At 42.8% G+C, this 14,193-nt stretch overlaps 1 protein-coding gene across 3 annotated transcripts in view; it reads right to left on the bottom strand.

Moving 5' to 3' along the window:
* The window catches only part of LOC115217025 (protein MON2 homolog), a 794,357-nt gene that overhangs the window by 723,249 nt on the left and 56,915 nt on the right, over positions 1-14,193 (bottom strand). For all 3 annotated transcript variants that reach the window (XM_036507025.1, XM_029786561.2, XM_036507026.1), the window contains exons 11-12: positions 13,421-13,554; positions 12,195-12,348 (exon numbers count right to left, since the gene is read on the bottom strand). In XM_036507025.1, the coding sequence (XP_036362918.1) occupies positions 12,195-12,348; positions 13,421-13,554 (288 nt within the window). The remainder of the gene's footprint in view (positions 1-12,194; positions 12,349-13,420; positions 13,555-14,193) is intronic.

The raw sequence follows: 14,193 nt of genomic DNA, 5'->3' as shown, positions 1-14,193 counted from the left end.
GAAGGACCGAATGCAGATGCATATCGTTGTGAGGAAAACATGTGACCCACACGGTCATAACTGTAGGACATTACAACCACTACCACCACCATCATCATGAACATAACCTCAGTCTTTGTAATTAAAATCACCATTTGAATGGTTTTATTAGTAATAACCATGAATAATAAAAAGGAAAAAGAAAAAGCTCCAGCTTGGCAATGCATCATTTTTATTTTGCCTCATGCCATCCAAAGGACCAATCACCATCATTTTTCAAACAATGCAGGACAAACCAAGGAAGAAGCCTCTATATGGTTGCTCAAGCTGTTAGAAATAGCAGTCAAATCTTGCTGAAATCAAACCCTGCTGATTTAAAAATTGACGGACACATTAGACAATGTATGCCTGGATATACTAAGAAGACAGGATGACCAATCAAAGCCGGGGCATTTTTTGATCATAGATACGTTCAAAGTAGGTAGACCTAAAGCTAAATGACACCAACAACAACAACACCGCAGATCTTGCAGGCCAATTTTCATGGCTCTATAACACACCACTTCCAACAGCATAGATAACTTTTCATTTATAAAGACATATTCTGTTGGGGCAAATAGATGCAAGAACTTCTAAGCGCTGTTGATAATTCAAACGCTGGTAGCTAACAGGGATGGTTATATTGCAGTTTCTGAGATTACGTAAATGCATAAATCTTCAACGGATCTTACTGTTTAGGCACCAATCAATACCATTCACTAGATTACAATTAATTCCAACCAATTCCTTCCTTACATATCAAACAAGACACTTACACACACACACACACACATATGTACGTATGTATATAAAGGATTGGTTTAATATAAAGTTATGTATAAAAGTAGTCAAATACTGACTTGAAAGATCGCTAAATACTTTTTAGTTAAGTGCCATATTTATAAATGTTTACAAATGAAATACTGATCGTGAATTGAAGTTTTGGTTTGCTAACCATCATCAGACTATATGCACACACACACACACACACACACATGCACACACACACACAAAAGGGGTGCGATGGGTAAATTGTCGGCAATTATATATTTTTAATTTTGTGCATGTGCATTGTTTGTTTTTGATTTTGACAACTGCACAGTATAGTAGGGTCAGTTGGGCACCGTCTGTGAGAAAAAATAGCAACATCACGCAATTCACTCTGCCAGAAATTTGGAAATGACATGCTGTACTGCTTGGCATTCATGCAGGAAGCTCCAATATGAACATGTGTGAATACGAACATGTATCAAAGATGATAAAAATCAAACATCCAGTCAACATCATGGTGTTTGGAGAGATCACTATTTTGGTGATATTATGCCTCCATTCATCTTCCCACATGGCCTCAGACTCAACACAGAGGCCTACATCAAGTGTTCAGAGGAGGTAGTGCTGCCCCGGGTCAAGAGGTAGGCTGCTGGAAGACCCTATATCTGGCAACAGGACCCTGCACCATGCCACATAAACACGAGGTCCCAGTCGTGGCTGTCAGACAATTTCTGCAACCACATCACCCCTAACATCTGGTCACCTAACTCCCCACATTGCAACCCCCTTGATTATCATGTGTGGGGCACAGTTGAGCAAGAGACCAACAAAACTCCCTGTAACAGCAAAGAAGAACTGAAGGCAAGGATTATGGCAGCATTCACCAACTTAAACAAGGAGACCGTCCAGAAAAGTTGCAGGAGATTCCAAAGTCGTTTGGAGGCTGTGATTGAAGCCAATGGCGATTTTATTGAATAAATTTACTCTTTAGTATTTTAAGATATTCTTTTGTAATTTTGGTAAATATATTTGTTAAAATGAGATGTCAGTGTTATTTTCACTTTTGCGTAATTTAGACGACAGTTTATTCACTGCACCCTGTACATATAAGCTCTGAGGGAGGTGGGTGCAGGGTCACCTCCATGCTAGGGGATGAGGGGATTACTATGAGGTGCTGGGGGTGGCAGAGCAGCTTCCTGCAGAGGGACCTGCATAGCTATTCAAAAAAGAAAAAGGGGAAAAATGATCAGAAGGAGCTGCAATGTATAATGTGTGTATGTATGTATGTGTGTCTGTATGTGTTTATGTGTATGTATGTATGTATGTATGTATGTATGTATGTATGTGCATGTATGCATGTGCTTATGTATATATGTATGTGTCAATGTGTGTATGTATGTGTATATATGTATGCATGTATGTATGCAGGTGTGTATGTGTGTGTATGTATGCACGTATGTATGCATGCCTGTGTATGTATGTGTGTGTGCATGTGTCTGCATGTATGTATGTGTTTATGTATGTATGTATGTGTGTAAGTGTGTGTGAATGCATGCATGTATGAGCGTGTGTATGTACAAGGGCTTGCAGATTTTTACAGTCCCAGATATCGTGATCATTTATAGCTTATGAATTAAGGATTCGCATAGTCTCCCCAAGATTCCAAAAATCAGCCATACTTTGCTCCAGACTGGTTGGTGTGTGTCCTGCTGCTCCAAGAATAATGGATATGAAGCAGAAAGTGTACCTTGGGGACTGGATTTGCAAACTCCTTATCAACAGTCTTATACATGTGTGCGTGTGGTAGGGTCTGTGTCTGTATAAATATTTACAATGTAGGTGCAGGAGTGGCTGTGTGGTAAGTAGCTTGCTTACCAACCACATGGTTCCGGGTTCAATCCCACTGCGTGACACTTTGGGCAAGTGTCTTCTACTATAGCCGCGAGCCGATCAAGCCCTTGTGAGTGGATTTGGTAGACGGAAACTGAAAGAAGCCTGTCGTATATATGTATATATATGTATGTGTGTGTATATGTTTGTGTGCCAGTGTTTGTCCCCAACATCGCTTGACAACCAATGCTGGTGTCTTTACGTCCCTGTAACTTGGTGGTTCAGCAAAAGAGACTGATAGAATAAGTACTGGGCTTCCAAAGAATAAGTCCTGGGGGTCGATTTGCTCAACTAAAAGCGGTGCTCCAGCATGGCCGCAGTCAAATGATTGAAACAAGTAAAAGAGTAAAGAGTAATGTGGACTGAGTTACAGCCACAGACAGTGCCATCCACTTTTGTGGCTGCAACCCATGGAGTCTGTTCCCATTTCCTCTCAATAGTCCATTCATTAGCTATATGCACCTTCACTCTAAATTCTGCAGGAAATACAAAAAACAAAAAAATCTGTAACACTCCTGACTTACAAACGAAGTAAGAGTTAATGACAGGAAGAGCATCCATCCATAATCATAATCCTTCCGACTAGCCTCCGTGCCAGTGGCACGTAAAAATCACCAACCAATCGTGACTGTTGCCAGCCTCCTCCGGCCCCTGTGCCGGTGGCACGTAAAAATCACCAACCAATCGTGGCTGTTGCCAGCCTCCTCTGGCCCACGTGCCGGTGGCACGTAAAAAGCACCAACCAATCGTGGCTGTTGCCAGCCTCCTCTGGCCCCTGTGCCGGTGGCACGTAAAAAGCACCAACCAATCGTGGCCGTTGCCAGCCTCCTCTGGCCCCTGTGCCGGTGGCACGTAAAAAGCACCAACCGATCGTGGCTGTTGCCAGCCTCGTCTGGCCCCTGTGCCGGTGGCATGCAAAAAGCACCAACCGATCGTGGCTGTTGCCAGCCTCGTCTGGCCCCTGTGCCGGTGGCACGTAAAAAGCACCAACCGATCGTGGCTGTTGCCAGCCTCCTCTGGCCCCTGTGCCGGTGGCATGTAAAAAGCACCAACCGCTCGTGGCTGTTGCCAGCCTCCTCTGGCCCCTGTGCTGGTGGCACGTAAAAAGCACCAACCGATCGTGGCAGTTGCCAGCCTCCTCTGGCCCCTGTGCTGGTAGCACGTAAAAAGCACCAACCAATCGTGGCTGTTGCCAGCCTCGTCTGGCCCCTGTGCTGGTGGCATGTAAAAAGCACCAACCGATCATGGCTGTTGCCAGCCTCGTCTGGCCCCTGTGCTGGTAGCACGTAAAAAGCACCAACCGATCATGGCTGTTGCCAGCCTCGTCTGGCCCCTGTGCTGGTAGCACGTAAAAAGCACCAACCGATCGTGGCTGTTGCCAGCCTCGTCTGGCCCCTGTGCCGGTGGCACGTAAAAAGCACCAACCGATCGTGGCTGTTGCCAGCCTCACCTGGCCCCTGTGCCGGTGGCATGTAAAAAGCACCAACCGATCGTGGCTGTTGCCAGCCTCCTCTGGCCCCTGTGCTGGTGGCACGTAAAAAGCACCAACCGATCGTGGCTGTTGCCAGCCTCCTCTGGCCCCTGTGCCGGTGGCACGTAAAAAGCACCAACCGATCGTGGCTGTTGCCAGCCTCACCTGGCCCCTGTGCCGGTGGCATGTAAAAAGCACCAACCGATCGTGGCTGTTGCCAGCCTCCTCTGGCCCCTGTGCCGGTGGCACGTAAAAAGCACCAACCGATCGTGGCTGTTGCCAGCCTCACCTGGCCCCTGTGCTGGTGGCATGTAAAAAGCACCAACCGATCGTGGCTGTTGCCAGCCTCCTCTGGCCCCTGTGCCGGTGGCATGTAAAAAGCACCAACCGATCGTGGCTGTTGCCAGCCTCGTCTGGCCCCTGTGCTGGTAGCACGTAAAAAGCACCAACCGATCGTGGCTGTTGCCAGCCTCACCTGGCCCCTGTGCCGGTGGCATGTAAAAAGCACCAACCGATCGTGGCTGTTGCCAGCCTCCTCTGGCCCCTGTGCTGGTGGCACGTAAAAAGCACCAACCGATCATGGCTGTTGCCAGCCTCCTCTGGCCCCTGTGCTGGTGGCATGTAAAAAGCACCAACCGATCGTGGCTGTTGCCAGCCTCCTCTGGCCCCTGTGCTGGTGGCATGTAAAAAGCACCAACCGATCATGGCTGTTGCCAGCCTCGTCTGGCCCCTGTGCTGGTGGCACGTAAAAAGCACCAACCGATCGTGGCTGTTGCCAGCCTCGTCTGGCCCCTGTGCTGGTGGCATGTAAAAAGCACCAACCGATCGTGGCTGTTGCCAGCCTCACCTGGCCCCTGTGCCGGTGGCATGTAAAAAGCACCAACCGATCATGGCTGTTGCCAGCCTCCTCTGGTCCCTGTGCTGGTGGCACGTAAAAAGCACCAACCGATCATGGCTGTTGCCAGCCTCGTCTGGCCCCTGTGCTGGTGGCACGTAAAAAGCACCAACCGATCGTGGCTGTTGCCAGCCTCACCTGGCCCCTGTGCCGGTGGCATGTAAAAAGCACCAACCGATCGTGGCTGTTGCCAGCCTCACCTGGCCCCTGTGCCGGTGGCATGTAAAAAGCACCAACCGATCGTGGCTGTTGCCAGCCTCGTCTGGCCCCTGTGCTGGTGGCATGTAAAAAGCACCAACCGATCGTGGCTGTTGCCAGCCTCACCTGGCCCCTGTGCCGGTGGCATGTAAAAAGCACCAACCGATCGTGGCTGTTGCCAGCCTCGTCTGGCCCCTGTGCTGGTGGCACGTAAAAAGCACCAACCGATCGTGGCTGTTGCCAGCCTCACCTGGCCCCTGTGCCGGTGGCATGCAAAAAGCACCAACCGATCGTGGCTGTTGCCAGCCTCGTCTGGCCCCTGTGCCGGTGGCACGTAAAAAGCACCAACCGATCGTGGCTGTTGCCAGCCTCCTCTGGCCCCTGTGCTGGTGGCATGTAAAAAGCACCAACCGATCGTGGCTGTTGCCAGCCTCCTCTGGCCCCTGTGCCGGTGGCATGTAAAAAGCACCAACCGATCGTGGCTGTTGCCAGCCTCCTCTGGCCCCTGTGCTGGTGGCACGTAAAAAGCACCAACCGATCGTGGCTGTTGCCAGCCTCCTCTGGCCCCTGTGCCGGTGGCACGTAAAAAGCACCAACCGATCGTGGCTGTTGCCAGCCTCCTCTGGCCCCTGTGCCGGTGGAATGTAAAAAGCACCAACCGATCATGGCTGTTGCCAGCCTCTTCTGGCCCCTGTGCCGGTGGCACGTGAAAAGCACCCACTACATTCACGGAGTGGTTGGTGTTAGGAAGGGCATCCAGCTGTAGAAACACAGCCAGATCAGACTGGAGCCTGGTGCAGCCGCCTGGCTTCCCAGACCCCAGTCGAACCATCCAACCCATGCTAGCATGGAAAGCGGACGTTAAACGATGATGATGATGATGATGATGATGATAACTCTCCATCTAACCCATGCCGGCAAGGAAAAACAGACTTTATATCAACAAACAAACAAAATACACGGTGACTAAAATTGATCATAAGGATTTGCAATACAAACTTTGTTGAAAGCATATTTTCCAAAAACATTTTTTATTCTTCTTCTTCTTCTTTTCGTTCTGCCAGTCCAAAATCAAATACTGAACAATACTACTTCACTTCCCGACTTCACAGAAGCCCAGGGCATTAACCCTATGAGCCTATTGTTAATAATAGTTGACAATTCAGATATTACAGCCTTAGTAGATATATATAACAGATACAAAATGGAATAACAACATCCATACATACACAGGTATGTATTTATGCACACATACACATCATGAACATCAACATATCATTATCTATAGATTTTTATCTATCTATCTGTCTGTCTGTTTATCTATCTATCAATTTCTATAAATATATATATACACATCTATTTATCGATGACTACATGTATATATACATATCCATACATACATCTATTCAGATCACTCTCTCTCTATCTCTCTATATATATATATAGAGAGAGAGAGAGAAAGAGAGAAAGAGGGTGATCTGAATAGATGTATATACACACACAAACACACATATATATTATGTGTGTGTGTATGACAGTACATAATATATATGTATATATACACATGCCTCTGTACATACATCTCTATATCTACACATACATACCTATATATACATATATATATATATACATGCATATGTATCTACTTATACATACATACATATATACCTACACATACTCACACACGTACCTACACACACACATCCATATATAAAACACACACACACTTGTAAAAGCAAATTCTTTCTTTTTATCGACTGCGCTTCTTATCCTTAAGTTGACAAAGACCAAAGATATTGTTTTTTTTTCTGTTTATTGAGAATAAGAACTGTCGACTTCTTAAAAAGACAAATCAACAAGGATCTGTTATAAAAGTTTGACAACTGCAGCATCGAGGAATTTAAACAAATCAAAACTCTGCAGAATCCAAGACTGTTTGTAAAACTTATTTCTTAAAACTTATAAGTGCAGGAGTGGGTGTGTGGTTAAGAAGTCTGCTTCCCAACCACATGGTTCTGGGTTCAGTCCTACTACACAGCACCTTGGTCAAGTGTCTTCTACTTTAGCCCTAAACTGACCTAAGCCTTTGTGAAGGGATTTGGTAGACGGAAACTGAATGATGCTCTGTGTATGTGTGTGTGTGTTTTAGTGTGTGTGCTTTAGTGGTTAGATCAGTGGTTTTCAACCAGGGTCCAAATAAGATTTTAGGGGTCCACACAACAAAATAGTAAACTGGGGATCCACAACTGTATTTTAAGGGGGAGTGGAAGAGGAGGGGGAGGAGGGGGAGAGGAGTGATGGTGATGGTGATGATGATGATGATATCACAGGTAAACTTCAATGGAGTCATAAACGAAGTTGACACAAACAAATTATATGATAACTCGCTTGATGTGTCATTTCACTTTTGGCAGCTTCACAGAAATAAACTGGAACTCCGAAAAGCAACAAAGATAGACATGGATAACACAAGACAATGAAGGTGCTTCTATGTGGTCACTTGACTTGCTAGAAATAGCAACCAAATCTCTTTAAAATCACCCCTAAATCAACCCATGATGAATATATGGTGACTAATAATTGATTATAAAAATATTGATTTAAAATTTTGGCACCAGGGGAGGGAGTAAGTAAAGTACATCGACCCCAGTATGCAACTGGTACTTATTTTATCGACAATGAAAGGATGAAAGGCCAAGTCAATCCCAGAGGCATTTGAATTCAGAATAAAATAAAGTCAGAAATAATGCCGTTAAGTATTTCAACTGGCACCGTAACGATTCTGCTAGCTTGCTGCCTTAATTGATTATAATGATGATCATCATCATCGTTTAACATCCGCTTTCCATGCTGGCATGGGTTGGACGGTTTGACTGAGGGCTCACAAACCAGAAGGCTGCATCAGGTTCCAATCTGATCTGGCAAAGTTTCTACAGCTGGATGCTCTTCCTAATGCCAACCTCTCAGAGAGTGTAATGGGTGCTTTTTGCATGCCCATACCAACTTTGATGAAAGCATATTTTCCTTAACAATGGACATGAATTAGAACAAGAACAGCAACAAACGAGTGAAGAATGGATATACAGCATGTGTGTGTATTTGGCAGAAAAAAGAAGAAAAAATGACCGTCCCAAAATACAACAATATTTGTTTGAACACACGACTTCACATTCGGAGTCTTGCAACACAAATTGATAAACATTTTTATTAGTTTTTTTTTTTGCTTCTTCTGCAAATCCAATAATAAATATTGAACCATACTACTTCACTTCTACACTCCACTGAAGCCTGGGGCATTAACCCATAAAGCCTGTTGTTAGTGATTCTTGACAATTCAAATACTACATCCTTAACAGGAAAAAATAAAACAGAACCACAAAATTCAAAGCAAGGATGTGCTGCTCTGAAGCTGAGCCCATTGTCATCATCATCACTTTTCCCATCCTAGCAATGGTTAGATAAGACTTCCTTTATTCTAAGGTTGGATGAAGAAGCAAGTTGGCAGAATGGTTACCACAGCAGCATTTCGTCCCTCTTTATGTTCTGGGTTCAAATGCCACCGAGGTCAACTTTGCCTTTCATTCATTCAGGGCTGTTAAGATAAGTGCCAGTTGTGTTGCTCTACAGAGGGTTGGACGGCTTCGACCGGGGTCTGGGAAGCCAGGAGGCTGCACCAGGCTCCAGTCTGATCTGGCAGTGTTTCTACAGCTGGATGCCCTTCCTAACGCCAACCACTCCATGAGTGTAGTGGGTACTTTTACGTGCCACTGGCACAGGTGCCAGGCGAGGCTGGCAACGGACACAATTGGTTGGTACTTTTTACGTGCCACTGGCATGGAGGCCAGTCAAGGCGACGCTGGTATCGGCCACATTCAGATGGTGCATTTTACGTGCCACCGACACAGGTATCACAACTACAATTTCCATTTGATTTTTTGAAAATTGTCAAATGGAAATTGTAGTTGTGATACCTGTGCCAGTGGCGGCAACAAATTGGTAGCGATAACAGTGTTGGATTGAATGCCTCGTAGTGTTTGTTCTGACACTCTGCACTCAGAGTTCAAATCCAGTCAAAGTCAACTTGGCCTTTTATCCTTCCAAGATTGATAAAATAAGCACCAATGGAGGGCAGTGGGTTGATGGATTTGTAAGAACATCAGACCGGACGCCTTAGGGTTCTTAATCTGGTTCTTTGTGTTCTGAGTTCAAATCCTGCCATGGTCAACTTGGATGCTAGATTTAATTCATCACTCATCTTAACACTACCACCACCACTACCACCAGGTACTTGAAAACAGTAAGCTCTGATGCAAGCATCCAAATCAGGTTTCTGGTTTGCGGACAAAAAAGAAAAAAACTTTAAATAGAAAACAAAAAGCTGCACAAACCAGGGGAAGTGGGGGCTCTGCGTGGTCACTCAATCTGCTAGAAACAACAGTCAAATTTTCCACAAATCACTGTCGACCATCTTACAAAGGAAAGTGACTTATATAGGGTGTCCCGAAAGTCACTGACGGGTTTCAATTTTTAATAACTTCCTTAATTTAGCAAGTAAATGCATGAAATTTTGATACAATATGTAATTTAAAATCAAGGTTTTTAACCCACAGCCAAATCAACCCCAGCAAGTCAAAAATTTTTTTTTTACAGTTGTAAATGAATTTTTATCTGTTTCACTTTAACGAACATTTTGTGTTGAAATAAACACTTTTGAAATCTTACACTTGCTATTAGCACATTTGTGCCAAAATTTTTCTAGTGAATGAAATTGCCTGAAATTTTATAGATACTTGTATTTTAACCTAAATAACAACTAAAAAGAATTTCATTGATATCCGTTCAATACAGACTGTATAGTGTTAAGAACCTGTTTTATTCTTTGATACTGATCGTACACAAATCAAGATTTGTATCAAGTATTTGTTTTATACCCTTATAAATTAAGGGTCAGTTTAAACGGACGATCGGCAATGGATGGGTTAAAATATAAACCTCTTAGGAAGATTGCAGGTTTGGAATCTGAAATTTTAATGCAAGGGAAGTAATTCACTTTGGAAAGAAATCAACACTGACGCAAAGTGCAAAGAAAAGAAATATTTGACTAAAAAACACAGAATACGAAATTACGTAAGCACAAACACACACGGCTTCCTGCTCCATTCTTTTCCCTCTTATAATATCCTAACTGACTGATGATGAGTTGATGGTGAAAATTTTACATATTACAAAAGTGAAAATATTTTTTCTACAATTACATCATAGAAGAACCAATTAAGCCATTCTTTTCTTTTTTTTTTGTTCTTTCTCGAGCCATGCCCGGCTCATAAGGGCCGGTTTCCCGGTTTCTTGGCGTATAGGTTCCCCACCTGGACAGGACACCGGTCCGTCGCAGGTGAGCTGCAAGATGCAGGTGGAAAGAGTGAGAGAAAGTTGTGGCGAAAGAGTCAGCAGAAGTTCGCCATTACCTTCTGCCAGAGCCGCATGGAGCTTAGGTGTTTCGCTCATAAACACACACATCGCTCGGTCTGAGATTCGACCACGAGTCTGCTGCTCTAACCACTAGGCCATGTGCCTCCAGTATGTCCTATGCTTTCCCTAATTGTTTTAGATAATCCGTCTGTCTGTCCTTGTTTGTCCCCTCTCTGTGTAGCTCCTTGTGGGCAGTAAAGAAATAAGAAGATTGGATGGAGCCTACACTCGCATGCTAAGAGAGGCTTCGAATATCATCTGGAGAAATTGTTTAACTAACGAGAGATTGTATGGGAACCTTCATCCAGTATCAGACGCCAACAAAGAGTGTGGAGTCAGATTTGCAGGACATTGCTGGAGAGCTAAAGATGGAACTGTTAGCGAAGTTCTTTCGTGAGAGCCAACACAAAGAGCTAACAGGGGACAACAAGCTAAGATCTATATCTTGTCTTGTCTTGAGGCAGCATTCACCCAGGGTTGGTTGAGCTGACTTCATTCATCCTCAATGCTGCATCTCTTACAAACGCCGACCAGGCCTGGCGATTTGAGGCTAACGACCGAGTGATCTCCAACCACTCCTTATTCCAGCGGCAAATGCCATAGATATGGGGGCTTAGGTTGGGTTCCAGATCAGCCTTGACTGTCATCAGCCAGGTTTTTCGTTGTTCACCACATCACTTTCGCCAACCCTGAAGGGGAGCTGGGGCAATTGCTTCGTAGATGAATTCTCTATATCAAGCAGATTTGTGATAAGATAAACTGCAATCCGTCTGACCTGCCGAATGTGATGGACAATAGAATTGGATGGCAACAGAGAGTCACAGGAATCCATGAAAACAGTGCAACCAGATGAATGAGGAAATAACCATAACCAATTCTATGTAAGCATAACTGGTCATATACAACCATGAGTTACATCACAATATTTCTACAGATAAAACTTATGATGCGATCTATTCAAAAGAAAAAGGAAAATTTAAACAGAAGAAAAATCTGGGCAAACCTGACATTTTGCAAAGAAGTTCAATTAGAATTTACAGAAACAGAGAATTATTATTTCATTTTGGGATTTGGTTTGCAAGATTCTTTATGTGAATTTGTGTGTTGAAGCATATTTTGTTGTGTCTGGGGAGAGTCATTCTCTTTTAGTGCCTTATCATTTAACACACTCACCGGTAAAATTTCCATTCATTACCTTCTTTATTTTTCTAAAATTTTCGTTGCGTTTCCAAGGAAATGAGCAGAAATTTTACCAGTGAGTGTGTTAAATTACAAGGCACTAAAAGAGAATGACTCTCCCCAGACACAACAAGGAATTATTAATTACTCCACAAACCACTTGAATCATGAATGAATTAAAATTGAAATTTTTATGGTCAGTCAAAAGTGGAGCATTTATGAAAGTAAGTTCAATTCTAATTAGGAAACAACAAATTATTTTTAATTATTCAAATAGACAATGATAAAAACAATCCAACTTACAATACTGATTTGGTCTGTCCCTGGGGTATGGTAAGGATAAACGGAATCCAGATGCCACGGTACATGAAAGCTGGCTGTGGAGAGACACCACTCCCTACAGGCAGACCCCCCACTAGTGCTGGGGGTGTTCCCTGCATGTCCTGGCCCTTGGAAACTGCAGAAGACAGAACAAATAAACAATATTTACAACAAGAATACAAACTGAAACATTTTGATTAAAACAGTTTTTAATTATGAATAATTAATTACAGCAAGAATTACCATATCTTAACATGTATAAGGAACTCTCATGTATAAGGAAGCCCCTAATTTTGGGGGCTTAAAATTTGGGAAAAAGTTTTGTAAGGGATTATAATACTATCCATGTATAAGAAACTCCCATATTTTTTTAACTTAATTTTTGATAAAATAAGGTCCCTTATACATGTTAAAATATGGTATATTTTCTCCACATTTTTAACCCTTTTGATACCAACCTGCCCAAGAACACTTTGTGTTCTAAGATACAAACTTCATGTTTTAAAATGGTCTCAATTAAAATTTCCCATTAAAAATTCTGTGCTAATTTATGTTCCAAACATCAACTTAACCCATTAGCATTAGAACTGGCCATAACCAGCCCAAATATTCAACCAGTTTTATGATCAATCTGACCAGATGGCTTGTCACACATATTCTTCAATGTCATTCCAGGAATAACAATCACATCACTGAAATCTCAAAGCTATGCGATAAAGCATGTTCGAAAATATAAGGACATGTTGTGCATTTTGTTGGCGAAAGAAGTTCCTGGATTTTCCAGAAGAGAAAGCTGCATAATGAACTCCATATTCATTCGGAATTAGGGATCGTGTGGTACAGCCAGCTGGAGACGATGTATATATATATATATATATATATATACACATATATATGTGTGTGTGTGTGTGTGTGTCTGTATGTATATATATATATATATATATATATATATATATATATATATATATATATATGTATGTATGTATATCGTCTACCAAAATCCACTCACAGAGGTGTTTGGTTATCCTAGGGCTGTAGTAGAAGACACTTACCAAAGATGGCACGCGATGTGGACAACAGGAAGAGCATCCAGCTGGTAAACACTGCATTAAATAAATACCTGTGCAACCAACCTCAGGACAGAAAAACAAACATAAAGCAAATGAATGAACAAACCAAAAAAATGTAGAATGGAACCGGTTACGTACCACCATGTGAATTATATCCATATCCAGTAATGTTGGTTAGGAACATTGACTGTATGAAAGAACCAATCGCATTGACTAAATCACGGAAAATCTTTGTCGAATGGGGCTTCATATCATAACTTTCACAAAACGATCTGCAAAGAGATAAGGTTACAAACATGGTGTTTACGGTAATTAGTTAAACGAGGTTATATATCACTTGTTTCAGCCATTGAACAACAGCCATGCTGGGGCACCAGTTTGGTACTTATTATATCACTCTCTTTTGCTGAACTACTGGGTAAAGGGGATGTAAACAAACCAACACCAGCTGTGAGTGACAAACACAAACACACACTTATACATATATAAATATATATATATATATATATATATAATAAATATATATATATATATATATATATATATATATATATATATAAAAACGATAAACGTCGCCCTTTTCAAGCCTAGCCAGGCTCATGGGCCCGGTTTCTATGGCGTATGTGTTCCTCCCCAGCTGGACAGGACACCAGTCCATCGTAGCGTTACTCAAGAAACAGGAAGAAAGAGTGAGAGAAAGTTGAGGCGAAAGAGTACAACAAGGGTTGCCACCACCCACTACTGGAGCCTCGTGGAGCTTTTAGGTGTTTTCGTTCAATCGAAACCACGATACTCCAACCGCGAGTCCGCTGCCCTAACCACTGGGCCATTGCGCCTCCATATATATATATATATATATATATATATATATATATATATATATATGTATGTATGTACTTTCTTAATAAAAC

This window comes from Octopus sinensis, linkage group LG11 (assembly GCF_006345805.1).
Source record: "Octopus sinensis linkage group LG11, ASM634580v1, whole genome shotgun sequence".
NCBI classification, from domain to species: domain Eukaryota; kingdom Metazoa; phylum Mollusca; class Cephalopoda; order Octopoda; family Octopodidae; genus Octopus; species Octopus sinensis.
Note: the sequence above shows the minus strand (reverse complement) of the source record. Positions and strands in the feature narration are given on the sequence as shown.